General features: G+C 49.0%; 10 protein-coding genes across 10 annotated transcripts; 6 read left to right on the forward strand and 4 right to left on the reverse strand.

The window, feature by feature from the left end:
- Positions 1–383: 383 nt before the first annotated feature.
- Positions 384–870, reverse strand: FOBCDRAFT_200254 (uncharacterized protein; the record flags this gene model as incomplete). The annotated part of the gene is made up of 3 exons (XM_059608964.1): positions 384–638; positions 698–749; positions 830–870. The coding sequence occupies 3 exons, from the start codon at positions 868–870 to the stop codon at positions 384–386; spliced, it is 348 nt and encodes a 115-aa protein (XP_059467084.1).
- Positions 871–2309: 1439 nt separating this feature from the next.
- Positions 2310–4338, reverse strand: FOBCDRAFT_30033 (AFG1-like ATPase-domain-containing protein). Its single transcript, XM_031179000.3, has 3 exons — positions 3938–4338; positions 3433–3883; positions 2310–3383 (listed from the first exon to the last, which is right to left on the reverse strand). The coding sequence occupies exons 1-3, from the start codon at positions 4248–4250 to the stop codon at positions 2528–2530; spliced, it is 1620 nt and encodes a 539-aa protein (XP_031044887.2). The 5' UTR covers positions 4251–4338; the 3' UTR covers positions 2310–2527.
- A 719-nt stretch (positions 4339–5057) lies between these two features.
- FOBCDRAFT_30036 (uncharacterized protein) lies at positions 5058–6254 on the reverse strand. The gene is made up of 2 exons (XM_031178999.3): positions 5552–6254; positions 5058–5501 (listed from the first exon to the last, which is right to left on the reverse strand). The coding sequence occupies exons 1-2, from the start codon at positions 5807–5809 to the stop codon at positions 5160–5162; spliced, it is 600 nt and encodes a 199-aa protein (XP_031044886.2). The 5' UTR covers positions 5810–6254; the 3' UTR covers positions 5058–5159.
- Positions 6255–7731: 1477 nt separating this feature from the next.
- On the forward strand, positions 7732–9544 carry FOBCDRAFT_221049 (uncharacterized protein). The gene has a single exon (XM_059609568.1). The coding sequence runs from the start codon at positions 8149–8151 to the stop codon at positions 8869–8871; it is 723 nt and encodes a 240-aa protein (XP_059467085.1). The 5' UTR covers positions 7732–8148; the 3' UTR covers positions 8872–9544.
- A 3349-nt stretch (positions 9545–12893) lies between these two features.
- FOBCDRAFT_30048 (uncharacterized protein) lies at positions 12894–14161 on the forward strand. The gene is made up of 2 exons (XM_031178996.3): positions 12894–13143; positions 13221–14161. Exons 1-2 carry the CDS (start codon positions 13129–13131, stop codon positions 13980–13982), a joined length of 777 nt encoding a protein of 258 aa, XP_031044883.2. The 5' UTR covers positions 12894–13128; the 3' UTR covers positions 13983–14161.
- A 463-nt stretch (positions 14162–14624) lies between these two features.
- Positions 14625–15961, forward strand: FOBCDRAFT_291917 (uncharacterized protein; the record flags this gene model as incomplete). The annotated part of the gene is made up of 3 exons (XM_059611789.1): positions 14625–15623; positions 15653–15894; positions 15948–15961. The coding sequence occupies exons 1-3, from the start codon at positions 15112–15114 to the stop codon at positions 15959–15961; spliced, it is 768 nt and encodes a 255-aa protein (XP_059464685.1). The 5' UTR covers positions 14625–15111.
- A 72-nt stretch (positions 15962–16033) lies between these two features.
- Positions 16034–17775, reverse strand: FOBCDRAFT_30054 (Metallo-dependent phosphatase-like protein). The gene is made up of 4 exons (XM_031178991.3): positions 17558–17775; positions 17375–17498; positions 17233–17323; positions 16034–17174 (listed from the first exon to the last, which is right to left on the reverse strand). Exons 1-4 carry the CDS (start codon positions 17572–17574, stop codon positions 16165–16167), a joined length of 1242 nt encoding a protein of 413 aa, XP_031044878.1. The 5' UTR covers positions 17575–17775; the 3' UTR covers positions 16034–16164.
- Positions 17776–17944: 169 nt separating this feature from the next.
- On the forward strand, positions 17945–18915 carry FOBCDRAFT_30067 (uncharacterized protein). The gene is made up of 2 exons (XM_059611945.1): positions 17945–18047; positions 18102–18915. Exon 2 carries the CDS (start codon positions 18152–18154, stop codon positions 18503–18505), a length of 354 nt encoding a protein of 117 aa, XP_059464686.1. The 5' UTR covers positions 17945–18047; positions 18102–18151; the 3' UTR covers positions 18506–18915.
- Positions 18916–19949: 1034 nt separating this feature from the next.
- On the forward strand, positions 19950–21781 carry FOBCDRAFT_259747 (uncharacterized protein). Its single transcript, XM_031178988.3, has 2 exons — positions 19950–20457; positions 20511–21781. Exons 1-2 carry the CDS (start codon positions 20316–20318, stop codon positions 21500–21502), a joined length of 1134 nt encoding a protein of 377 aa, XP_031044875.2. The 5' UTR covers positions 19950–20315; the 3' UTR covers positions 21503–21781.
- A 913-nt stretch (positions 21782–22694) lies between these two features.
- Positions 22695–25312, forward strand: FOBCDRAFT_30080 (Cullin). Its single transcript, XM_031178986.3, has 4 exons — positions 22695–22806; positions 22862–22938; positions 22992–24883; positions 24932–25312. Exons 1-4 carry the CDS (start codon positions 22754–22756, stop codon positions 25118–25120), a joined length of 2211 nt encoding a protein of 736 aa, XP_031044873.2. The 5' UTR covers positions 22695–22753; the 3' UTR covers positions 25121–25312.
- The last annotated feature ends 3 nt before the right edge of the window (positions 25313–25315 follow it).

Consider the following 25315-nt stretch of genomic DNA (forward strand, 5'->3'; position numbering starts at 1 on the left):
TCCTTGGTAGAATGACAATTGCCTCCATTTGTGAGTTGTTGAACAGACATGCGCCACACAAAATAAGGTACGTAGATGAGCTTGCATAAAGCTACATTGCAAGATACACATCATGGTACATCACACGACACTAGATTAGGCATATCGTATTCCAAATTTAACCTGCCACTTGTGCAGCCATCTCAGTTGTGTCGCCCGTATCACCATGACCATCACGACAGTGACTGCTATCAGGCCCACTAACGGATGAGACAGGGTCCTGATTCCCACTCATTTTATTCATGAGGCGCCGTGCATTAATGATGATCAGCAGAGAAGCATGCGGCCAAGGAAACCGAGTGACTTATGATTTGCCGAGAAGAGAAGAACCGAGGTGGGAGTCTTCAAGGCCGATCCTTGCTGAGTTGTGAGGACTGAGGAGGTTCACAATAGCCAGGGATAGCGCGTTGGCGGGGGTCAAGTATCAGGGGTGGCTTGGACCACTGACGCCAGGCGTCAGGTACATAAGTCTTATGATTGGTTGGCGCAGACCCGCTGAATCTGTTTAGCCAGGAACCGTTGAGGCGCCGGCCAATCCGTAATGGCTTATCCAATCGACCCCTGTGCAGCGTGGCTGCTACAGCTCCCAGCTCCAGTGTCTTCCAATCCAAATTAGAGAATAGTCCGATTTCATTAAGATTATCCCACACCCACTCACACTCTCATCCTCTCCTTTTCCATGGATCCAAGAACGAATATCGACCGATTCACTTAAGAATGTTAGTCTATCGAATTTGCCTTCGGTCAACGTTTTCGTTTTGTGATCGGCTTCCTGCCCTTAGCTGCTTACCGTGTCTGTTGAAGCGATACAAGAAGAGAAAATGCATCCATATTTGCACATACAGTGCTGTGTTTACATCTCGGCCAACTAACAAATGATCCCACCAAAAGCTTTGATTCGATAATAGGAATCAGTGAGGTCTTTTTCGTCCTATTTGAATGAGTGGCTCAATTTCTTCGGCAGGATATTGAATCTAGGGCTCTCACTAGCAATTATGCTAATTCCATTGATTCGACTGCCCATTTCCGCGAGATCAGAAGAAACAAACTCCTCCTTTGTTTGCGCCACTTTGACCGCTTAACTGACGCATTGACTTTATATGGGTTGAAACGACAGATGGAGACGAGTCTGTGCTTGATCTGTGCTCTTTCAATGTGTCCATCCATCCATCCATCCATCCATTGGAACCCACCCTTGTCATGCCGAGATGAGAAAGCATTTCGTGCAGCAATCGATTCTCGAAATGATTAGCGAAGTTTGACAAATATGCCTTGCACAGCATCATTGCATAAAAACACAAAATGGTTCACAATCTGGTCTAGATGAGCATTTTCAATCTCCAAATACAGGGATTTTAATTAATCTTTAGTCACATCGTAACAACGTCACTGTTTCATGTTCAGCCTCGGTCCCTCTGTCTCGGTTGGCAAACAAATGATATCAATGTCAGATCCATTGTTGTTGTGGATTATGGCCTGTTGTTTAAATTTACTCGACGCTTTTCCCCAGCTTCAGCTACAGGCGCCGGTGCTCCGCAGTCGATGAGACAAGGCTTACCCTGTGATACCTCACTGGGTTCCTGGGTGTCTAATCAAATTCACAAGGACTCCGTAGAGAGTAGATACTGGCTAAGTAAATGCCATAAGGGTCATTTCGGCTCTGTTTCGAGATCCTTGGTGTATTGATCACCTGCTGATAACAGTGCTGGCTACCTCTGAGAAGGTTGAAATTTCGCAGGATAGCCTGTTTTCGTCCTTTCTATCGTTACTCAAAATTGTAAGTGTGGCTGGTCAGAGACAATTGATTTTCAGGGATTATGATCACCAATGTCTGAGACATGACATTCCTGCATGGCTTTGAATTTGTCTCAGTGTTAATGGGGGTTCCGTTTGTCCCTTGAACACTTTTAACATCACAAGGGCCTGAGATTCTTTGCAGACCATTAAAACTGCATTCCCTATAGGAGCGTAACACCTAAGGGAGGGGAATCTTTGCAATCATCAGTCGAAGCTCGAAGCGGCCTCCTCAACACATCTGTTTAAGGTGGAATCACACCACCGAGTAAGGTAATGGATAACTGGATCCCCAATTCATGAGGCGAGTTACCGAAACACTTCCAAGTTAGTCAAGTTACGATTCGCTCATGAGTATGCCGTTGAGCTTCCTAAATATGTTCTTGAACTCTACCCATTTCACCGATGAGTTCTCAAGCCGCGACGTCCGACATGGCGATCTCGCTTTGAAGAGTCACCATAGGAAGCGATAAAAACACCAATAACCTTCCGCGGAATTTTCTATTCAGGCGTCATATATATCTCTATATATAGAAGGCAAATATGCTCATGTGTGAATCCAAACTGCTCGGTTCAACAGGCGTCATCATACAGTTATAAGTACAAGACCAGGCAAACGCTCGCTATGTTGAGTCAATGCTCCGGGTATATAATGCATCTCCCACAATCCAGCTTCGCCTCTTCCTCTTCCTCTTCACATGGAATCTTCCATCTGTCGACTTCTCGCCTTGATCCAGTTATCCTTATCCAACTTTCCGCCTTGAGCTTCAAGACCCATTCCCCTTTCTACCCATTCTTTACTCTCCATATGCCGCAGTCGACTTAGCGCACGAGCAAATGCGAATGCTTCCTCAGAACTAGCAAAGAGATTTGAGTCTTTGAGCTTGTCAACGCTGTGTACCAGGTCATGGTTGGCAGCAGCATCCTCCGCGTGCTCGTGCTTCACGCCCTGATTCATGAGGCTTTCAGCGATCTCATCTCGGGAGACAAAGAGTTCTGAGAGGGGCTTTTCTGTGGTAAGGACAAGCTTGGCGTTGCCCTCATACACGACATCGATGAATGTGATGAAGCGACGCGCGAGATCTCGCTGCTGGTGAGTCATTGCGGGAATATCGGTTACAATGAATGCCTCGTAAGCCCGAACCAGCTCAATGAAATCGGCGGCAGATTTTGGTTGTCGAATCAATTCGTCGAAGGTGAACCATGCCGCTCGTCCGCTGACTCGAGGAACATAAATCTCACGACCCCAGACCTTTTGCGTCTCGGGTCGAGGTTCAGGCTGTTCAGGATCGCCGAGGAACCGAAACCATTTCTCTGCGTGCGCATGCGCATGGCTGTCGAGTGACGTGTGATATACACCAGATGGAGGTCGAGGGATCTTTCGATAATCGGTTGGCGAGTCGAGATTTATGACATGCAAGCGATTCTTGAGAAGTTCGATGGCGGGGATGAATGACTCTCGCTGGACACCGTTCTTGTACAGCTCGTCGGGGTGTCTGTTGGAAGTTGTTACCAGGACCACACCGTTTGCCATGAGAGATTCAAGCAGTCTGTGTACGGTCAGCATTGAGCGAGTTTGAAGTAATAAAGTGCACCCACCGTCTCAAAATCATTGCATCTGCTACATCTGTGCACTGGAATTCATCGAAACAGAGCACATTTGCCTGCTGAGCAATGTCGGCCGCGATATATGGTACCCCGTCAATGTCGTTTCCATGCTCCATTTTGAATCTATGAAGCCGCTTATGTACATCTTGCATGAAGTTGTTGAAATGAATTCGACTTTTTGACTTGACAGATGGAGGCAGAGTTTCGTATAACAGATCCATCAACATGGTCTTGCCACATCCCACGTCACCATAGAGATACAAGCCCCTCGGAAGGTTGTTAGGGATGTCCCCAGTAGTCGACCTGCTGCCGCCTGCGCCGAAAAGCGACGAGAATATTGACTTCTTCGAGGGCTTGAGGGATTCGATGCTGGGGTGCTGGACAGGCGGGGCGTCATACTTCTCTAACTCATGATATAAGTTTTGGAAATTCTGTATGATCCCTTCTCTCTTGTCAGTACTTGCTCACGTTCCTGACTGGATTCCGACATCCTCACCTCTTTGGTGTTCATCGTTTCGCAATCTGCCCGCCTGTACTCTTCTGTCATACTCTGGAATTGGACCTCCGCCGTGTACAGGTTCAGCATCGACTACTGTTGCCATCGATCGCGATCGATTTAAACATGACGTCGATAGGTTGGCGCCTTGGATCGTAAGGGCTTGCTGTGATTGCCGGTAATATAAGCCTGTTCTCAAGGCCTGCGGTGTTGCGCTCGTCCGAAGCGTCCTCGCAAATCTGCCGCCATCCGCCAATGGCCGTAACAATCGAGGATGGCGAACAGTGGCACTACACCTCAGCGCGCCGCGCATTTTGATCGCATATATGTCGCAAGAATCGAGGCGGCTTCGTTTGCGATCGGTCGCTGGTGAGTTTACGGAAATAAGTTTGTAATATGAGAGAGTTAATCATGGAGGGGAGTTGCGAATCCGGTATTCAAGTGACGATAGTGTGGGCCGGGTTTAGAATTGGTTCCCGGTACTGGTGTTCCATCCGTGACCCGAAGGCTACCGATATTCCCGGAGGTACTTTCAATTAAGCAGTCTTGTGTCAGCTTGCCGAGGCTCACTAACACACGTTACTTGATGGTTTTCAGTAGCTTACCCTAGATGCTCGACTCAGACTTCAACAGTCAGCTGTTCACAATTTCACATGATATATCGCCAACACTGCAGACTCAAACCTCTAGGTTTAAGCTCTTTGTCAGCTCTTTCTAAACGCTATATTCGAGCGTAATTATTCATTTGAAGACCGGCCCGGTTGCTATGCTCTCGGGGTTTATAATCAAGATGCCGATTCAACTCCGAAGGCAAAGCATCAGCAATTATGAATCCTAGTGCGCAGGTCAGAACCCCTTGCATGTTGCGAGATGGTTCCAAACTTCTCTGACCACGATTCGGAGAACCATCTCCGACCAAGGTAAGTGACTCGATAGTAATGGCAAGTCGGCATCCAAAACACGCATACGGTTATTACTATAACATTAGATATTTGAAACCTGGCGAGTGACGGGGTTCGAGGTTATGCATCGGTCGAAGAAGTACTTTGACCCAGTGATCGATTCATTGCCTGGTAGATACAAGCTTCGATGTACGGGCTCACAGGTATTATGGTCTAGTAAATAATATATTCAAATTACTCCCGCTGTTTTAAACACAGTTCCCAGACGATTCCGTGGATATCATGTCGCATCTCTCCAAACATGCCATCGACTTCTCTGCCTAGGCCATAATAACAGCAAGACCAACGACAGCGACCAGACCAGCGAGAGGAGCACCAAGGACGCCAGCAGCATTGTCGTCGTTCTTACCATCCTTGGACTTTCCGGAGCTGCTGTCGCTATCTGAATCGGCGTCATCAGCGTCCACCAACTCGCCACCAAATGGCTTCTTGCCAGGGTTGACTCCAGAGCTTAGCTCCGATGCACGCTTCTTGTAGTCGGAGAGAGTCTTGTTGGAGTCGGCGTTGATGATACCGACCATACCCGAGGCGCATTCTTTGCCCTGGGAGGAATAGAAAGGCGTAGGGTCAGTGTCATTGACGGTGACCTTGAATATCTTGTCCTAGAGACGTGTTAGAAATCGCAAAGATGGCCCGAGGAGTCGCAGCTTACGGCAGATCCATTGTCAGTGGGAAAGAAACCGGAGAAGAAGCCAGTGCCCATATCGAGAGGAGAGCAAGGGTATCGGTAATCGCCAGCAACGACGCTGTGGTTCTTGGGCTCGAAGTGGAATTCGAGGACATCACCCTTCTCAGCCTCAACCTCCTCAGGGTCGAACTTGTCGTCGCTGGTAGCTGTGATTTTAATAGTCTTGGCGCTGGCCAGGTAAGCCAAAATGGCTGAGGCGAACAACGTCTTGAGCGAAGGCATTCTCGGTCGTAGAGTGGTGCTGTAATACTACGTTATGCGTGGTGTTAAGAGTACGAGCGGATGAGGATCAATAAGCACGATAGGCAAGTTGGAGTTTATCAGTTTCTGAGAAGTTGACCGCTACGAGCAACCCTGATAAAAAAGATTCAACGTCAGGCCAAGAGTCGCCTGTTGCCCAGCAGCCCCTAACATCAAGGCAATTTTTCCGTGTTACTTCTGACATGGGCCAGCTGATACTCTGTATTCTGATTGCCTAACAGAGACGCCAAGATCGGGTTTTGACCAAGGGGAGATCAAGGAGATGCAGGGACTCTCCATCACGAAAGATTCACTGGTTTGTGCGTTGAGGTCGGTTATTTGTTCCATCGAGAGCCCTGTTTACTTGTGCAACCCCGGCAACCAGAAGCACAGGGATGATGGCTTACCCTAGAGCTTCAGTATGCAGCCTGAAATCTGCACGTTCGTCGAAGTTGACTTACAACATGCGTGATCCTCCAAATTGACAAGGGTTCGGGTCTAGAACTCTGTTGCAAGATAAGACAATAGTTTAATGGTGTCAATAGTGTCAATGGTGTCAATAGTGTCAATGGAATGTTTCTTCAGTCTCGGACGATAGTTCGGACACATGCCATTAAATAAAGCTGTGGAGCACAGCTGAGACCGTCAGTCCAGGACGAGGTGAATGTTGCAAACGGCTGAGACGGTGCATCTATCCTTGTTGCTGATCTCGTAAGGTAACATGGGTTCCATTCACCGCCCTACGCGCGTCGTTTACGACGTAGTATGCTGATATGTGGGATGCTTGTCTCTCTTTGTATAGTACAGAGGTTTAGCAAAGAACGAACTTTTGCCCTGCAGGGCAGGCATCAAGGCCTTCTCATGACTCTGGTAACTTTTCAACGTCCGTTAGTGAAACGATGGTATGTGCATTAGTTAGTCGGCAATGCAGGCACGTACTATGTCATCAACAAGAACTGTGATCGTTCTATGGCTTAACTATTTTCCCATATCATGAAGCTTGTTTTCGCCAAGTAACGGTGTAATGTACTCTATACATACTCCAGGTTGGTGTACTGACTGACTCAGCTCGTGCCCCATCTGCCGATATCACTTCCGGGGTCCCGGAATACCGGTGTTAAAAACCGGAATGCTCCACAATGATTCCGGGTCCGAGTGTTCAGCGGTCCGACAAAGAATTAACCTTCTCCGGTCGCTGGGCATTTTCGGAAGCTGTGGCCAAACCTGGCCGTAAACCCGAAACGAGTGGTCGGGGACTCGGCATCCTCGGCCGAGAATGACTAGCTCGGACATCGTAAAGGGACGGATCCATCGACGCCAGTCTAGATCCCGGGAATTGATGATGGGGCTGAACCGCACCTTTAACTTTGGCCCAATGTAATCATGAACGGACTTTTATTAGATCGACGTTATGATCTGCAAAGCAAATTGAGCCCTAAACCTGATCGTGATGTCGAGTGACACCTGTGTCATCCCCACGGACGCAAATGATATGGGGTTTAATATCAACAAACAATCAAGTTGATGCAGGAATTTCGGTAACAGGAAAGAATCAGCTATTGTGGCATGTCATCAAATTTCCCCAGTATCCCCACATACATACTCTACGGCCTGAGGCTGAGCTGCAATGGCAAATCAAGGGGGCCAAGGATGAAGAAACATCGTTTCGCAGCGTGCCTCGCGAGTCTCCTACCACATCTAGAAGAATCAATATTGTGATCCGCGAACAGCTAAGATATATGGTTTGGGTCTCGACCTTGTATAGACTGGGGCCAAGATTCTCACGTGAAACACGAACGACATGCGACTTTCGATTCAGCATCCAAAAGATCTACAGATAAAGTGGTCAAGAGATCAAGCCACGCACTAGCTGCTGTCACAGGCTATCGTACCTGAACAAGGCCACGGAGGCCATGGTGTCTTTGAACGTTTTGACGGTTCATCCCTAGGGCATGCATGTCATCAATGGAGTCTAGAACATCGCATACTCACTATACTACGTAGTAATAAGGAACAAAGGTAGTACAGTAGAACGTAACGCAATGTTCAATAAACAATGGGCTAGAACATTGAAGAACACAACCGTACACTACTGAACACCTAAAGTGAAGGGAATATTGGTTGTTCCTAGCCGTCAATGGGTTGAACAGTGCCGGGAACCTTTGTACTTACTTCGTTATCAGAGTTTGTCTTTATGCCTAGAATTGCTTATTAGCAACTAATCGCTGGGTGTTTACCAACAGTATGACACAACAGCAAGAGTAGCACAACTGAATAGACAACAGCACAATCAACGAGACGCATGCACAATTCCATAACCGATGTATCCCGATCGCCAACAACAGCCTCAAAAGAGGTACTTGAGAACCCGAGCCAGTAAAACTTCCCCGGCTCCCCAACACCAGAACGCAAATGGAACATTAGGCTGTGGGTCATGGAAGAAGACGAAGACTCTGCCGCGATTCTCATCATGGTTTCAGCCCCATAGACGATACGACCCGAAAGAGTCCTTTTTTCCATTCCCCAAAGTTACATTCCTAATTGACGAACCAATAGAAGTCAAATGTCAGATATGCCATCAGGCGAACTGTCAGATCAAACCAGATGCAGAGCCGCTTGACGAAAGTACATTTAGTCTAATGCCATGTGGTCATGCTGCTTGCTTGCAGTGCCTCGAAGGGTGGTTCGAGAATCAGGGCACTTGCCCGTTCTGCCGAGTCGATCTCATCTATCCCGGGTGTGGACATAGAGTTCCAGTGAGACCCCTGACTAGGGAAGGACTTCATCTGCTACCAAGGACACTACCAGACCAGGGCAGGATCCCGAATCTCTGTGCGCAGTGCCTCAAAGCAAGATTGCTGACTCGAGCAGAAGAAAAACTTGAACAAGCCATGGAAGGGTTTCGAGCAGCCAGACTGCGACTTCACTACACCAAAGCACCCACTGACGAGACAATTATGCTGAACATGAGAGACGAGTTTGAGACAGTGCTCCGAGATGAGGTATACCTCAAACGACTAAGCACGTGGTTGACAAGCTGGTAGGGCGCCATGATGCAGGGAGTCATGACTCGAACGATGGTAGGTAGGGGTGAGATAGCCTTTGAGATGCAACTACTATCCGCGGAAATCGTAAAAGTACACGATACCTAGTCCGTAGCAACAGAAATTTCCTCAGCCTGCTCGAGTCAGAAAGTGAAAGATATACAGGGATAGAGAGTGGCTGAAAGAAGCGGTATTGTGCAACCCAAGCTGCCGCATGTTAGATACCTGTCTCTCAGGCATCATCGGCGAAGCTGCCATGGAACAACCACGTTTTCCCCCCATAACCACCTGAATCGCGAATGTGACGTGGATGCTACGTATGCACATGCGTTGAAAAAAATTCCCGAGGACTTGCAAGGACGGGCCGACAATTCAGCTGTCTAGGGACCTTATGGTGGTCGATCTGGTGCATAAGCTTGAGTCGGTACTGGGTTTCGCACCTAGTATCCGTCCGAACTGACTCGACGACCTCTGATTGGGAGGGGCCTTGGTTTTGATGGTTGTGAATTGCTTATTAGTTTTGTGATCCGAGACGCCAACCTCGGATGTTTTGCAGAATAGGGAAACCAAACAAAGAGCCGCAGGGAGATATGGAGGGCTGAGTAATTTAGAGATGAGGGAGAATTGAAGGCAGCGCGCGGAAAAGAAGGAGAGTCCGAATAGGTAGTTGAAGTGGATCTCCGGCGGGAGGAGGGGCGCAGGGCAGACCCACTCTCAACGGCAGCTCCGTGACCGCGACGGGCAACAACGGGTCGGGACCATAGAAATCAGTGGGAATCAAGAGTCAAGACAAGATTACAAAGATATTAGTGAGTGAGCCATTTCCGTGTTGCTAAAGCTCTATTCACCATTAAAGTCGCCAAGACTGCGTATTTTCGAGTCAATGCTTCTCCTGTTTCTTGTTTCTGACCAATATTATTCCGTACTTGCAGCTTTCTCGGCCGGGTCGTCGGAGGACAATACAAGAATGGTAAGAGTATCCTCTTCCCCCTTGTAAATGGGTGTGACTGTGGTGCAGCTTGAATAATTTTTTATAGTCGGTCTGGAAACCGGGTTGATGTCCGGTACACCCGCTACCACGACCGTGGCGCTGGGACTCATGCTTGTACGGCCTGCTGCAGCCCCCATTGAAACATGTAAGTGACACATCATATACGGTGAGAATAGCTAGACGTAAGGACATTAAGCGAGAATAATGTGTATTATCATACGAGTTCTAAAGATGGTGATGAAGTGACTGCCGAGGCATGGATGCGTATTTCGGTAAACCGAATTATATCGGCCAACAATGATTGGTTTTCAATGTTATACACAGTCTGCTTTGTAGAAAGTTGTCTAACCTGGGATTTCCCTAGGGACCAGAGTAGATTCGATCTGATACTTAGATAACGGCTTTTTATATTTACTACAGTGGGTAACAAAAGTCTGTTGGCGACTAACAGTTCTTGTAATTGTTTGTTTCGTTACCTAGTTTGTATAAAACTGACCAGTTTTGCTAACCCTCAACGGTCGGCATTTGCCGAGGTGGGGACGGGGTCTGGACTTGAGCCCCTCAGCCACATCTCGACGTTGAGTTCCAAACCCTTGGAACAGCCTTGGGGTCTTCTTCCCTGACGAAGATCGAGATTTAGGGGTGGCTCACCCAAATTTGGGGAATGGCAGGCACATGACGATATCTTCGCCAGCCCAAGCCCCAGGTCCGAGTTTATCGCGGTGGGTGCAAAACACACTGCGTCATATCGCGACATCGTCTAGTCATTATGGCACAGCCAACTCAATCATAGCATCCAATCTCAATCTGTAAGTACCTAGTCCAAAGATGAGCGGTGCGCTCTCCTGCGCAAATGTCCCTTGTCCTGCTGGACTTACCAAGCTTGGCTGTTGCTTCCACCCAAGCAAATGACTGCTCAGATGCTTTTTTCTTTCATACGAATCAATCGGGATAGCTAAAAAGTTCCAGCATGTTACATCGCATAGACGTGCCTATTACAGTATGATCATGATCCGCTTGGTTCGTTCTAGGCTCGCGATCTGTCTCCCTTGATTGATCCCGGCCATTTCGATAATGCCATTACGTTCTCTGTATTTGCGCCCGTCGCGTTAGGCACTGTACTGTACAATACGGTCCTCGAGCTGTGGTTGGGCCATCTCTGTTCTAGTGTTGCCATTCGAATTTGCATCACCGCCTATTGATCTCATTCTCGACCGTTGCGGTCCCAGTCATACGCCATGGAATCCAACCGTGATCTCGTAACAGCACTGGGGATAGTGTTGAGCCACCAGACAACGCCTTAAACGGCCGGACGATACGTACTCTTCCATTTTGTTTGATGGATCTGCTTTTTGGAGACTGGCCTTGTCGTTCCATTTTCGGTTCCCTAGACATGAGCGACCGTGCATCGCTAGCGGCATCCATGGCTTCACATCCTGATCTCCTAACTCTCCTCAGAAGGCCCTTGTTCTATTTCGAAAAAAGAAAAGAACGGCACCTGGCAACACCTCCAACAAAGCTTAGCCTTTAATGGTAGCTGGGGAATGGTGTCACCCTAGGGGTCTTGGTTCCCACGGCTCTTGTTAGATGTCCTAGTTGAAAGGAGATGCCTGTCAGCAGACTAATTTCAAGATGCTAGCCTCTACGATCACAGACAAACACGATCGCAGAACATATGGAGGATGCAAGTAAGTCTAATGCCTCTCCGCCGCCGGCGCCGGAATAGTGTTGTGCTCACACGTAATTCTGTGCCCTGGGTTGGGTTTGGTTGGGAGGGCTTGATACTTTCATATCCTCATGTTCTCAAGCGACTGAATTTCAAGGATGCGTGTTTATGAGCGCGTGGCTCAGCAATGATCTCCGTACAGCGCACCCTGTCTGTCTGACTTACACCCACCTTATCGCCACAAGGGGGCAAGAAAGGCTCACGCCAGCCCGTCTTTTTCTGCAGCGAGGTTCGAAAGTGGGTGTGATGTGCCAGTTATTAGCCATACCCTCGGAGCCGCTGCTCTCGCAATCACCGAATCATGTTGTCGTCGACGGGTTTATGCCCAACCAAGCATGATGCCCATTCACCAAATCACTAACATCGGTTTTGGGCCCTGGCCCCTCTGCCGTCCAGGCCTCCGTCATTTCAGCTGCAACTCCGCTTTCCGTGAACCCAAAATCTTCTCAGCCACTACCTCCGAAGGACAGGATCCCTGGAAACATTGCCAGTCCCCAGACACCTATTTGCTGTACGGCAATACTTCCCGTTCAATCAATTGCTTCTTGGCACAGCTGCTAGATGGTGGTTTCATGGCTTTCGATACAGTTTCTCACATCCCCAAGTCTCATATTCTGTCGGGCCGCCTGGAGTATGTGTATACGGCTTGCTAGTGAGACACCTATCTTCTGTTTCCTCGACCCCCCCTAGACTACAGTACGCAATGTGATCTCAACTTCACTCGCCTCCGAGAATGGCAACAAGATATTGGACGGGGCATGTCAAGAGGAACAATTCGAAAAGTCGCGGTGTCAGCGTTCAAGTGTGGCTTGTTACCATTTTCCACATATCGAGTTGGTGGCGCGCTGCTCGCTCGCCCGCTTCATGGATCTCTTGCTATTGAGTTGACCGGCTCTTTGTCTTTTGCAGATTGCAATGCACCAGGGTTGCAGCTAGCTCATGACTGTTGCTTGTAGCGCAGCCCTGCAGCATATTCCCAGCATAACCGGCTGCCACTTGCATCGACTGGTCTCGCTGTCCGGCGCCGGCCCAGTGGTCTTCGTCCCAATAGGGCTGCCCCGTCCGTTAATGGGGTTCTCCGGGCCCTGGATCTCTAGAGGCACATGTATCTGATACTTCCTTCAGACTGTAGTATAGAAGCCCCCAATACCTCTTTGCTTCCTTTCGCCGTCTCCTACAGAAACACTTGCCGCTGTGGCTGGCTTTCCCATGTGGCGGACCCTCTCGTGAGCTTATCGTTCTTAAGTCTTCATAAATACCCTGGTATATGTCACCGCTGGTGCCCCATCCATCCTTTCAATAAAAGGGAAAGCGTCATCTATTAGACCTGGGTTGTTTTTCATCAGGACCGCTCCAGCTTCATACAACTTGAGCTCTTGCACATTATTCTTTGTGCCTTTCGTTGATCCTCATCAGTGTTGGTTGACCAACACCGCGGCGCTGTCGCAAGAGCTTGTTACGAGATTCGCGATCTGGCCTAGATGCCGAACTCTTGTCGCATATTGACAACGCCTGTCCCGTCAAGTTATAAAACGACTAAATGTCAACGCCGGCAGTACGTGGCCCGTTCCTCTGTCCATACCCATTCCTCTTCGATCCTTGTTCCTAATGTTGGCATGTCCTTGTCTATAGCAAAAAGCAAACCTTGCCCGGATTAGAGATAATCAGAGGAGATCCCGGGCCCGCAGAAGAGAGTATCTCCAAGAGCTGGAGCAACGACTCCGAGTGTATGAGTTGCAGGGTGTCGAGGCGTCCTCAGAGGTGCAACATGCTGCGCGGAGGGTTGCAGAGGAGAACAGACAACTCCGTGGTCTTCTCAACCGACATGGGATCAGCGATGATTACATTACCAGTTACTTGCACTCGGGTACAGCGTCGCAGACCGATCCGACAGCAATATCGCACTTCACCCCCAACACTCACAGCGATAGTGTCCAATCCCTTCAGCAGGTTATAGCACCCCGGAGACCTACAGCTCTCGAGACTGGCGTATCTTACGGCCTCCCTCCGCAGGAAAGCCGTGAACCATCTATCGCAAGTGGATCTACAAGCAGTTCTTCTATATGGGAATCTGGCCAAGCTATCCAGCCACCTTCAGCATACGCCCGGCCACTTCCCTCCAACGTCCCTACACCAGTACCGAGGCAGTCGATAACTTCATCAATGCATCCCCAGCAATACACCTCTCAAATGTTCACTGATCCTCAAGTTTCACGGACAGAAAGCTACCACGCTATCGCTACCCCTGGGTCTTTGATGGATGATCCCCGGCGACACAGCTACTCTGTGGCACCCATGCCTGGGGATGTCTCGTCAACGATGGGTTATAGCATTCCCATGAATTCCTTTCACAACCCTGTAGGACAAGATGGTGGCCCTTCAGGACCGTGTTGACTGGATGGCCAACCAGCAGAGAGCTTTTGTCCGACCCAATGGATTTCGTTGCGCCCGGTGGCCTCAAAATCCTCTGCCATCCACATCGAACAGGTACCGACAAGTAGCCTCGCGTTGATGCAATTTGCGTGAAGTTCAAGGGGTTTTGATACAATCGCTATGCATAAGCTCCTTCGACCTATCGATAGACTTGACCTCGCGTTTTGGCGGCGACGTACATTTCCCCACATATCGATATGGGTTTCCTATCGGTCGCCTGTCTTCTCGAAACACTCAATATTGTCCAAGATTGGTATGCGGGTGGTGTTCCACGTCTTGCCATGGCGAACTGGGTAATGAAATGAAACCTGGGAGGAACCTATGGATGAACAAACAGGAAACCCAGCGGCAAGGCTGAGTTCGACCATACGATGATGTTCCTGTAGCTTTGTCCTCTACAGACAAAGATCTTATTGTTGGGATGTCTTGCAGAATTCTTGGAACATAAAGCAGAAGTCGAACGTCGACAGCGACAATACGAACAACGAACCCTAAGGAACAATGGGTCTTTCATCAAGTCTCAAAGAACGATTGCTGATAGGGCGTTAAGGATAGGAGATACCAACACATGCTATTTCTCATATCGAATATTAATCAAGTAGTCTCCCGAGCCGACCGTTGTACGATCATTCACTTCAGCATTCGCATCCTTGATACCGTTCACGACTTTACAAGTTGACAACTAAACATTTATGGCAATGCTTTCTGCCAATCTGGAAAAGCCAATAGGAACAAAAAAGGAAGAGCTTGACCAGTTCATATCAGCACCACCTCTTGACGAACAGGCAGTCGAACAATCTACTGAGGACATCTCCAACACTTTGCGCTGTGCGGAACATATGTCGTCTCACACCTACAAAACCCCTCGCCAACCCGGGCGCAAAGCATTTACAAACATCCCAAGCCCTTCACTCGGGAACGGTCACATAACTGTGGATGAACATCCAAGCGATAGAAGACTGGGCATCCCGTTGACTTATCCAGTTGAGGGCATACCGCACATCAAACTATTGGTTTCAATCCTAGGCTTATCTACTGTCAAGGCAGATCACCAAGTATCAAAGAAGGATCAAAGCAAGCTACATCCAACATGGGTCAGCAAGCCAAGAAGAGGAAGCACCAGGAAGTCTCAGTTGAAAACGGGAGTTATGATCCGTATGACACAGGCGAAAATACCTCCTCGAGGTTTTCAGATTGGCTCGAACTCTTTTCAATCTGTCGAACTCGTGTCGGTCGAAAAAGATTCAAGCCCTATATTTCATGGCACAAGGAAGAGGAAGAGAGAAGGACGCGACTTTCTTCGACCTGCAGCGAAACACCTTCAATCCTGAAGCCGAGACTTGTTGGTGGTGGTGAAGAAGAAATGCTGCCTAGATATGGTAGGGCACCGGAATATACGTCGAATGAGGTGAAAGAATCCGCTGACACATGTCAAAAGCATGCCTACAACTTCGACCAGATCCTTGATAGTTTCAATTCGAAGACAGCTTCAGAAACAACAACGGCTCCGGAATTCCCTGAACCCGTTGTGTCACATGATTTGAACGCAAATAGAGCGTTTAGCATTGACGAGGTCAATGCTGCCGTCGCCATTTTTACCCTGTCTCTGACATTTGCAGATATCGTGGAAGACTGTCTACTGAAGACCAAGTCATACTGCGTGATGCCTTGAAAAGGATGCCATACCTCTTGACATCTATAGGACGGAAAAAGGAACCCAAACAGGCACTCATGTTTCAGATAGAGGTCTACGAGAACCCCGCATCCACAAGCTGGGGATCTATTGAAAGCTTCGACACTTTGCAAAATTGGTTAGAATTGCTTGAGAGGTTTGACAACTGTGCGGAGCTGTATCCAAGCAAGGGACCAGGAGGTATGTTTATAGTATGAGGTGGCTTGTTGCACGGGTTTAGAAACGCCGGAAAGTAGCCTGGGACTGATCGAACTGCATTGCGTGGGATATCAAGCATTTAAGAGGCGTACCATGACGATACCCTTTGACTCAGGTGGTATATAATGAATTTTGAATATTATCGAACTCCATACCCTGCCCGTAACCCCAAACCCCAAGTTAATTCCGTGAAACAAAGCCACATTTGTGGCCGGTAGATATGAAAATAATAGACAATGGCAAAATAGATTATCACAAGAAGTAATCCGCGACTGGCTTCTTGGCAGGCATTCCTCGCGAATCTTGTGGTGCAGCTTGGAAAACCCTGTATCGCCGCGCAGGACCGCTCCTAGGAGGCATACCGCCCTCCATCATGACTCCAGTACCGCCATCACTTCTGCCAACATCACCATTGCTACGGGCAAAGAGACCTGTGCCAGACTCGTCTTCAGAGAGTTCCAGGACCGCAGCAACATTTCCACAGCGGTAGCAATAGTTCGGAGCAGACCACACAGTGACGATAGAAGCATCGAACATTTCCTTGAATCCCTCCATGACAAGCTGGTGCGCGCGGGCAATGAGACTCAGGTCGTTTCGATGGTTGAACACCTTGACGATATCAGCTCCAAAGAGGAAACCTGCACCTCTTGGGGAAAGACCCCAGCCGTCGATCTCGTCTGGGTCGGACCAGAGTAAATCGCACATGGCACCTTCATGGGGGACTTCTTGTTTGCGGTCAATCAAGCGAATCTTGTCAACTGTATCGACCAATGGACTCAAACCGCCATGAACACAAAGCACTGCTCCGGCTGGATTTCCCACCGAGCCACCGCTTGACCCTGAAGCGCCCGATCCTGGGGGGCCTGTCTTGTCCATCGCTGTCCCACCTGGGCTTTGGATCTGATCTTGCGAGCTATCATCTGGCCGACGTCGGGGGAAACGGCTCATTATAGAGCCGTTCTGGTCGCAAACCTCGATCTCAGTTTCGTCATCGACAGGTTCCACCCCAGGCGACATGGTGTTGGAGGCGCCCAATACGATCGCACCAAGCGCCAGGTAATCAAAGATGTCGCAACAGTAACGCCAAACATTAGCGCTGCCGTACTTTCTTATGCACTCATCGTAAAAACCGTAGACTGTGGTGATTTGACGAGATTCGTGGTTGCCGCGGATTAGTGTCATCCTATCGGGGTATCGAACTTTTAGGCAGAGCAAAAGGAGGAAAGATTCCAGTGAATAGAAGCCGCGATCGACGAAGTCGCCTAAGAGTTTTGATTAGAGGTGTGAAAATTGGTTGGATGTGATTAAGATTGGTCTTACCCATGAACAGGTAATTTGTATCTGGAACATCGCCTCCAACTCGAAAGAGCTCCATCAAATCGTGGAATTGGCCATGAATGTCACCACATATCTAATAAGAGAATCAGAGATTACTGGGCCTTCATTAAGGCATGAGGCATACCGTTACTGGTGCCGATACAGTGACGACGTTGCCCTCTTCTATTAAAAGTTCCCGAGCTTTATGACAGAGCTCGCGGACTTGCGCTTCCGGAATCGGTCGGCATGCGCGCAGCTGCGCAATGGCCCTGAGAATGAGTTATTAGCTCAAGAATCCGAAGACCGGCGATCGGGCGTTCAGCCTCACTTGTCGAGGTCGCTCATCGTGAAAGGGAAGAGTTGGTGGGCTGGCACGTGGGGTTGCGCGCGCCGCTAATCTTTAATCCTAAGCCGTATCAAAGAAAATGATCATAACATATCGTGTGTAGCCGGGAGTTGTCATGCGATGCGATGCTTGCGATGCGACGTGATTTGAGCTGAACGCGGGGATGACTTGAAAGCTGGTCGCGCGTGTTGGTTGTAGTTGGGGATTTGGAGATTTCGCGATTCGCGGTGTTGAGTGACGCTCTTCGAGGTGGAGACACACAACTGCCCCACCAATGAATAACCAGAGGTCGGGCTTACATAGAGCCGAGGCCGAAACAATCCCCTTCCGCCGGTAGCCAATGAGAGTCACATCATAACTCAGGTTTGGGTGAACCTTTACGAATTCTGGATCACCACCACAAATCGCTCGATACTGTCGGCAACGTTGACCTGGTCAATGCTTGTCTGGAGGATGATGCTACAGTTGTCATGTGAGTTCAATGGCATCTGGAACCCATTGAAACACCCGCTGACGACCAATTGAGACCTTTAGAGTCCACACTACACCAAACGACCTCCAGACCTAACCAGGATCATGCCACCACTCCTTCACCCGAAATCGCGAATGACATCGTCGCTCTTCGCAACGACAGTCGCCGCATGCTTTCTAGTCGTCACGATTCCGCATTTGCTTCCTTGCCCCGTACCCCGGGCCCGCTTCGCCGATGGAGATGTTATGGTTGACGAGAATGGCCGACGAATGAGATGGAAGAGGAAGGATGCCAATCCCAAAGTCGAGGATGGGATTGTACAATTTAACGATGTGGCGAGCGACGAGGCAGAGAACGCACAAGATAGAGCAAGGAGGGAATGCCCACTGCCGAAGCCGGGAGGTATGCTGGGCGAGTGGTTGGGATTTCACAAGAGCGACAAGGAGACTGGACGATGACCGGCAAAGAATGAGCTGAATGACCTCAAACCTGTATATTGAGCGTGGTAGCTCCCTTGGTACGCACCTGGATGCTTGAATGGCACACAGGGCGGCTCCCATGGGTTCTGTCTGATATGAACTCCGCTGTGATCCTACAAAACATGGGGAAACCATTGAAACGGATTGATAGAAGAGTGCGGTTCTTGGAGAACGGGAGTAACTGTCACTGAAGGATGATATCCCTCCTCGAATCCCAGGCCCTAGAGGACAACCTTTGTTGAAACATACCTTAGCTATGCCTACCCAAGAGCCATGAATCAGAAATGGCAAGGGGGATGAAAAATCATAATTAGCTACTCGTCATACTGCATCAGTTTACCAGATAGCCAGGATGTTCCACTTGGTTGAGAAAGTAGTTGTGGAATGGCAGTGAAGCCGGGATAAACACCTGCTAAGATGGTTTTTCTAAGATCTGATTGGCTACATTTCTATCTTGCGGAGAAACACACACCTCTAGGTAATGCAAGGCAAGGTACCTAGAAAAATAAGCTCGCTACAATAGAGATAACCCCCATGAAGTCCAGAAAGTATAGGCCAGAGCTACTATTTGTGTAAGCCAAATATAGTAGTGAGGAAGCTCTGGGATCAAGTGCATGAGATATCCCAAAATAGCCCGCTCAATTTGGTGGTAGCAGAATACGTTAGCTTGAACCTAACACCTGTGGGGTTAAATCAAGGCTGAGGGACGATCGGAGAATTGAAGATGGTGACAAGCGGCAAGTGAAGTTTATCTTCTCTGCATGCTTTTTGATGAAATCTGATCTGATGTCATGGACACAAGTTTCCTTCGAAAATTTGAAAACTTGTTGATACGATGGGTACTTATATATCTGGTTCGCGTGATTGCGGAACATGGGATTGTGTCGCGTGATATCCATTGACCAAAACCTCGAGATTTATTCGCGTATCCGTATCAAAATCAAGTCTGGGCACAGAGACCCTGTTGCTCCGTGCCTGGAGCCTGTCAACCAAGGATCTGCGTTGCTGCAAGGAGGCAGCCAGAAGGCATGCAACGAGAACTAGGCTTTCTGGGCACGACTGGGGTTGATAGGTTGGCAGGGGTATCGTAATGCTTAATACGGACAATAGAAAATGAGGAAACAAAACCTAGGCTGCAATGAACCCTCTAAATTATAGAGTATAGTGGCCGAGAACGATGGACCGTTTGGCCTCGATGATTTCATTACACAGAAATGCATGCATCCATGAGGAACAAAGCAAGAAACAATGAATGCAAACGACCTGGAAGCGCCTTGGCGGCCTATGACGCTCTAGCGCTTTCAGAGCTCAGCAGGTAATCTCACCCACTAACGGTCAATGGATGACGCCTTGGGGGTCCTGACCCAGCCTGCACAGACCAGACCATGGGCGCGTTGAAACGCCCGTCAAAAGCCTAAGGACGGGGATCTCCAATCTCTAATTTCCCAGTCTATTTCGTTACCTTCCGTTCCAACTATTGTGATTTTTTGCTGTGTGTCGTGTGCGTTTTTGTCTTCATTACATTTCTTGAACTCCAACCGTTGACGGTCACGAATCCGATTTTCCTAATTAGTACCTTCTATTGTATGGTTTTCTTCTGTAAAACACAATAGGCTCGGCTCTCAACTCAACCCACGTGTCGCCGGCTCAGCCGCGCTTTAACAAATCGACTGCCATGCCAGTTTGTCCTGGGTACGCTTTGCGATCGCCCTCGCCGGCTTCAATATCCGGCTGAAGACATAAATATCGCGATCGTTGGCTTCGTCGCCGCCGCCGCTGATTTCACGTCATGACTTCTCCCTCTCCTCCACGAACTGGCACTGGCACTGGCACCTATCACGACTCCCCACGGACCTATGATTCAGGTCGTACTTTGAGCAGCTCCGTCGCGGGCAGGTCTGCCCGTCTACGCCCCCCTCGATCCCTCCCACGTAAGCGATTTTAGAACTCCATCGCTTGACTTCTCAGCTAACCCAAGAAATAGCCTGGATTGATTCATGGGACGACAAACATGGCTCAGTAAGCGACGACCAACTGCGGCTACTCCGGCCTCCCACTCGCGCTGTCCCACCACAACATAACTCGTCACCAAGTGACCCCAAAAGACGAATCTCTAAAGATGGCTTCGTCGATCCGCAAGATCCTCTTGCTGGCCAAGGCCAGGAAACGAGAGGCAAGATTCCCCATTTTATGCGCTACGGCCGCGCCTCGATGCGTGGCAGGAAATGGGACCATCTGAGATCCGCAGAACCCGTCATTGTGCCAGGACATAAACCAGCATTAACCTCGCAGCCGAACATAGCATGGCAAGACTTTGTCCAATCTTCGTCGTGGGGTCGCATGACTAATGAGGACTCGAAAGTGGTGGATGTTGAGGCTCTAAACGACCTACAACCAAATTTCAACACACCAGCCCGCCACCCTTACGATGCACAAGAAGCCAGGGTCTCACGGAAGAAGAGGACGCTAGCTCCGTACAAACGTTTATGGAATATAGCTATTCGGCACTCTCTCGCTCCTCTGATGTTTAGACTGAGCGTCATGGTCACTTCTATCATTGCCCTTGCTATTGCGGCGCGGATCCACCTGCTTGAAGACGTTGATAGCACAGATTCAGCTGAGGAGACACAATCCATAGTTGCCGTGGCCGTAGACTGCGTGGCTATTCCATACATTGGTTATATGATCTGGGATGAGTACACGGGCAAGCCTTTGGGGTTAAGATCTGTTGTCTCCAAGATCTCTCTCATCTTGCTAGACCTCTTTTTCATCATCTTCAAGTCGGCAAGCACAGCACTTGCGTTCGAGAGCCTTGTCTATCATAACTTGTCCGATACAGCAGTGAGGAGCTTGTCTAAGGCGCTGGCAGCATTCATGCTCATGGGACTGATTGCTTGGACGATGAACTTTGCAGTCAACATATTCCGCACAGTGGAACGCCTGGGAGGAGGTGAAGATGATGGGCTGCATGGTTAGAAAGGGAAGTGAGGGATGACTGGAGCAACGGACTCGATTTGGAAATTTAGGATACCCCTTTGAGCAGGGAGTGCTTATGGCGGGCCGGCTGGAATATATGGAACATTGATATCACGGTAGACCGTGCTTAGCGTTCATTGCTGCTCTCCTTTCTCTTTATTAGTATTACAGACAACCTATTACACGTGCTAAACATGCATGTTTCTTATATTCAGGAACAACCTTGGGTTGGGGAATGATCCAAAAGAACAAAGCTTAATTCTGTGTCTGTTGCTGGAACGTGCAAAAATGGCTCTATTTATCGAACTGGTACCAATCACTACCTGTGAATTGCGTCCCGTAGTATTTATCACTCAGTTAGTAGTGCACGCTCATGTGTATGGCGCTGCAGGAAGAAGGTATATTACCAGGGTAGCTCTATCCACAATTACTTCATGCTTCACTTGGGAGGCTTCCACAGTACCTACTCCACCCCTGTTTATCGGAGACAACCCGGCCATCAGCCTAGGGCGGTATGTAGCGGCAGATCCCGACACTAAGCCCTTTACAGCAAGTTGCTCCTCCTGTTGTGGCCTGGCCTTGCCTCAGCCAACGCCTTGTCATATTCAGTCCAGCTACTGCGGTCTGACATTGACTGCCTGATCCTCTCCCGTCCTATGCATTTATTTGACTGTCAAGAATCACTTAACGGGTGTTTCTCTTTTTTCTTTTCTCTCTCACTCTTTCCCTCTGATGACTCATATGTCTAGGATGATTTAAGTTTACGGACTGCATTTTGCCTTGCCACAAAAAGCACAAACCCGACCTACCAGCTATTACTGTCCATTCGAACCCGCCTCTAGGCTCGACCTTGCTCTCAGTCGTGCCTGGGTAGCTCAACATCAGCCTCGACAACATCCCCTCGAGCGTCGGACCTAATCGTCATATTCATCATCGTGTCGCATAATTGCGCTTCGGTTACAGCTCTATACGTTTTACTCCTTCTGGGCAAATCGACCTTTATCGACTCTGACGACATCGCGTCGAACCCCTCGAGACTGACCCCGCCTCCATTACCAGCACCTCCGTTGAACCGCCATCCATCTTCGCTTTTTAGCCCACCATGACCGCAAAGATGGGTGCCCCGAGTCAAATGCCCCCGATACCTAACAGAGAGGATATTGGGGCAACGTGAGTAGCCTTGTGCATGTTTAGACTATCAAGACTGACTCGAACAGATGGACCTATCTACAAGCTGGTATCTCACGCGTCATGAACGATCTCGAGCAGGGTATCGACATGCAAATGTACATGGGCGTCTACACGTTAGTCACCTTTACCAAAAATATTATATCAGAAGCGTCTACTGACTTGTCACAGCGCTGTCCATAATTTCTGTACATCCCAAAAAGCAGTTGGCATGACTGGTCCTGCTATGCACAGTAACCACAGAGGCGGTAAGCCATTCCTAGACATGTATTTACGGCCTGTCAAGCTAACTGCTCAATAGCACATCTGCTAGGGGAAGAACTCTACAACAAGCTCATTGATTACCTCCAGCACCATCTCGATAGCCTTGTGAATGAAAGCAAGGCCCACACCGACGAGGCGCTGCTCGCTTTCTATATCAAAGAATGGGGGCGTTACACAGTTGCCGCCAAATATATCCACCATCTCTTCCGCTATCTCAATAGACATTGGGTCAAGCGAGAAATTGATGAAGGGAAGAAGAATATCTACGATGTCTACACACTGCATCTTGTGCAATGGAGGAAGGAGCTATTCGAAAAGGTCAGTGATAAGGTTATGGATGCGGTGCTTAAGCTTGTGGAGAAGCAAAGGAACGGCGAGACCATCGAACACGGCCAAATCAAGCAAGTCGTGGATTCCTTTGTCTCTCTGGGACTGGATGAAGCAGACCCCTCCAAGTCAACCCTTGATGTCTACCGCTATCATTTCGAGCGTCCTTTCCTCACTGCTACCAAAGAGTTTTACGTGGCAGAGTCTAAGCAATTTGTTGCCGAGAACAGCGTCGTGGAATACATGAAGAAGGCGGAGGCTCGCCTGTCTGAGGAGGAGGAGCGCGTTCGCATGTACCTGCATCAAGACATCGCCATTCCTCTTAAGAAGACTTGCAATCAAGCTCTTATCGCCGATCACTCCAGTCTACTTCGGGAAGAGTTCCAGGTGCTTCTGGATAACGACCGTGAAGAGGATATGGCACGAATGTACAACCTTCTTTCGAGAATCCCCGACGGCCTCGAACCGCTTAGAGCCCGTTTTGAGACACACGTGAGAAAGGCCGGTCTCGCTGCTGTGCAGAAGGTCCAATCGTCAGAGGGCGATAAGCTTGAACCAAAGGTTTACGTCGACGCTCTGCTCGAAATTCACACCCAGTACCAAGGCCTTGTGAAGAGAGCTTTCAATGATGAGCCAGAGTTTACACGTTCTCTTGATAACGCCTGCAGGGAGTTTGTCAATCGGAACGAAGTTTGCAAGGCTGGATCCAACAAATCGCCTGAACTTCTAGCTAAATACACTGATGTCCTGCTCAGAAAGAGCAGCACCAGTATTGAAGAGGCAGAATTGGAACGTACTTTGAGTCAGATCATGACAGTTTTTAAGTACATTGAGGACAAGGATGTCTTCCAGAAGTTCTATTCGCGGATGCTGGCCCGGCGTTTGGTGCATAGCAACTCCTCTTCAGATGACGCTGAGACTAGCATGATCAGCAAACTAAAAGAGGCGTGCGGTTTCGAATACACGAACAAACTTCAGCGTATGTTCCAGGATATGCAAATTTCTAAGGACTTGAATAAAGATTTCCGCGAGCATCTTGAAGGCGTCGAATACACCAAGGCCGTTGATTCAACTTTCTCGATTCTGGGAACTGGATTCTGGCCATTGACGGCACCGAGCACTGACTTCAACCCGCCTCCCGAGATTGCGGCCGAGATCGAGCGCTTTATCCGCTTCTACAAGCATAAGCATGACGGGCGTAAGCTCACGTGGTTGTGGCATCTTTGCAAGGGCGAGATCAAAGCTGGCTATTGCAAGGCCAGCAAGACTCCGTACACCTTCCAGGTCTCGATTTACCAGATGGCCATTCTCCTCCTTTTCAACGAGAAGGACACTTACAGCTACGAGGATATGCTCAGTGCCACTCAACTGAGCAAGGAAGTTTTGGACCAGGCCCTCGCTGTTATTCTGAAGGCCAAGGTACTCATCATGTCTGGCGCGGCCGGTGAGAAGCCAGGAGCCGGTAAATCCTTCAAATTAAACTACGACTTCAAGAGCAAAAAGATCAGGGTGAACTTGAACCTCGGTGGTGTGAAGGAGGCCAAGCAGGAGGAGGCCGAGACAAACAAGACAATTGAGGAAGACCGAAAACTGGTCCTCCAAGTATGTATATCTCTTTATTTGTCAGGATCCATACTAACTACAACATAGTCTGCCATCGTCCGAATCATGAAGGCTCGTAAGAAGATGAAACACACCCAGCTCGTAAGCGAGACCATCAACCAAATCCGCTCGCGATTTGTTCCAAAGGTCGGCGATATCAAGAAATGCATTGAAATCCTACTAGACAAGGAGTATCTGGAGCGTTTGGAAGACGACGAGCTAGGTTACCTAGCTTAAGCCTTTAGCTAAGTGGTATTGGCTCGAGGTCAAGTCGGAGAGCTTCATCCCAGCCTCCGCATATCGCGATTATCAAGCCCGATTTATTATGTATTTCCCGGGGGCATAGATATCCGGGACTTTCGGCGGTTATGAGCGTCTCTACTTTCTTAATTCCTTCGGCGTGGTAAGAGAGTCTGACGGGCAGACATGATG

The sequence above is a fragment of the Fusarium oxysporum genome, chromosome IV (assembly GCF_013085055.1).
Source record: "Fusarium oxysporum Fo47 chromosome IV, complete sequence".
Taxonomy (NCBI): Eukaryota; Fungi; Ascomycota; class Sordariomycetes; order Hypocreales; family Nectriaceae; genus Fusarium; species Fusarium oxysporum.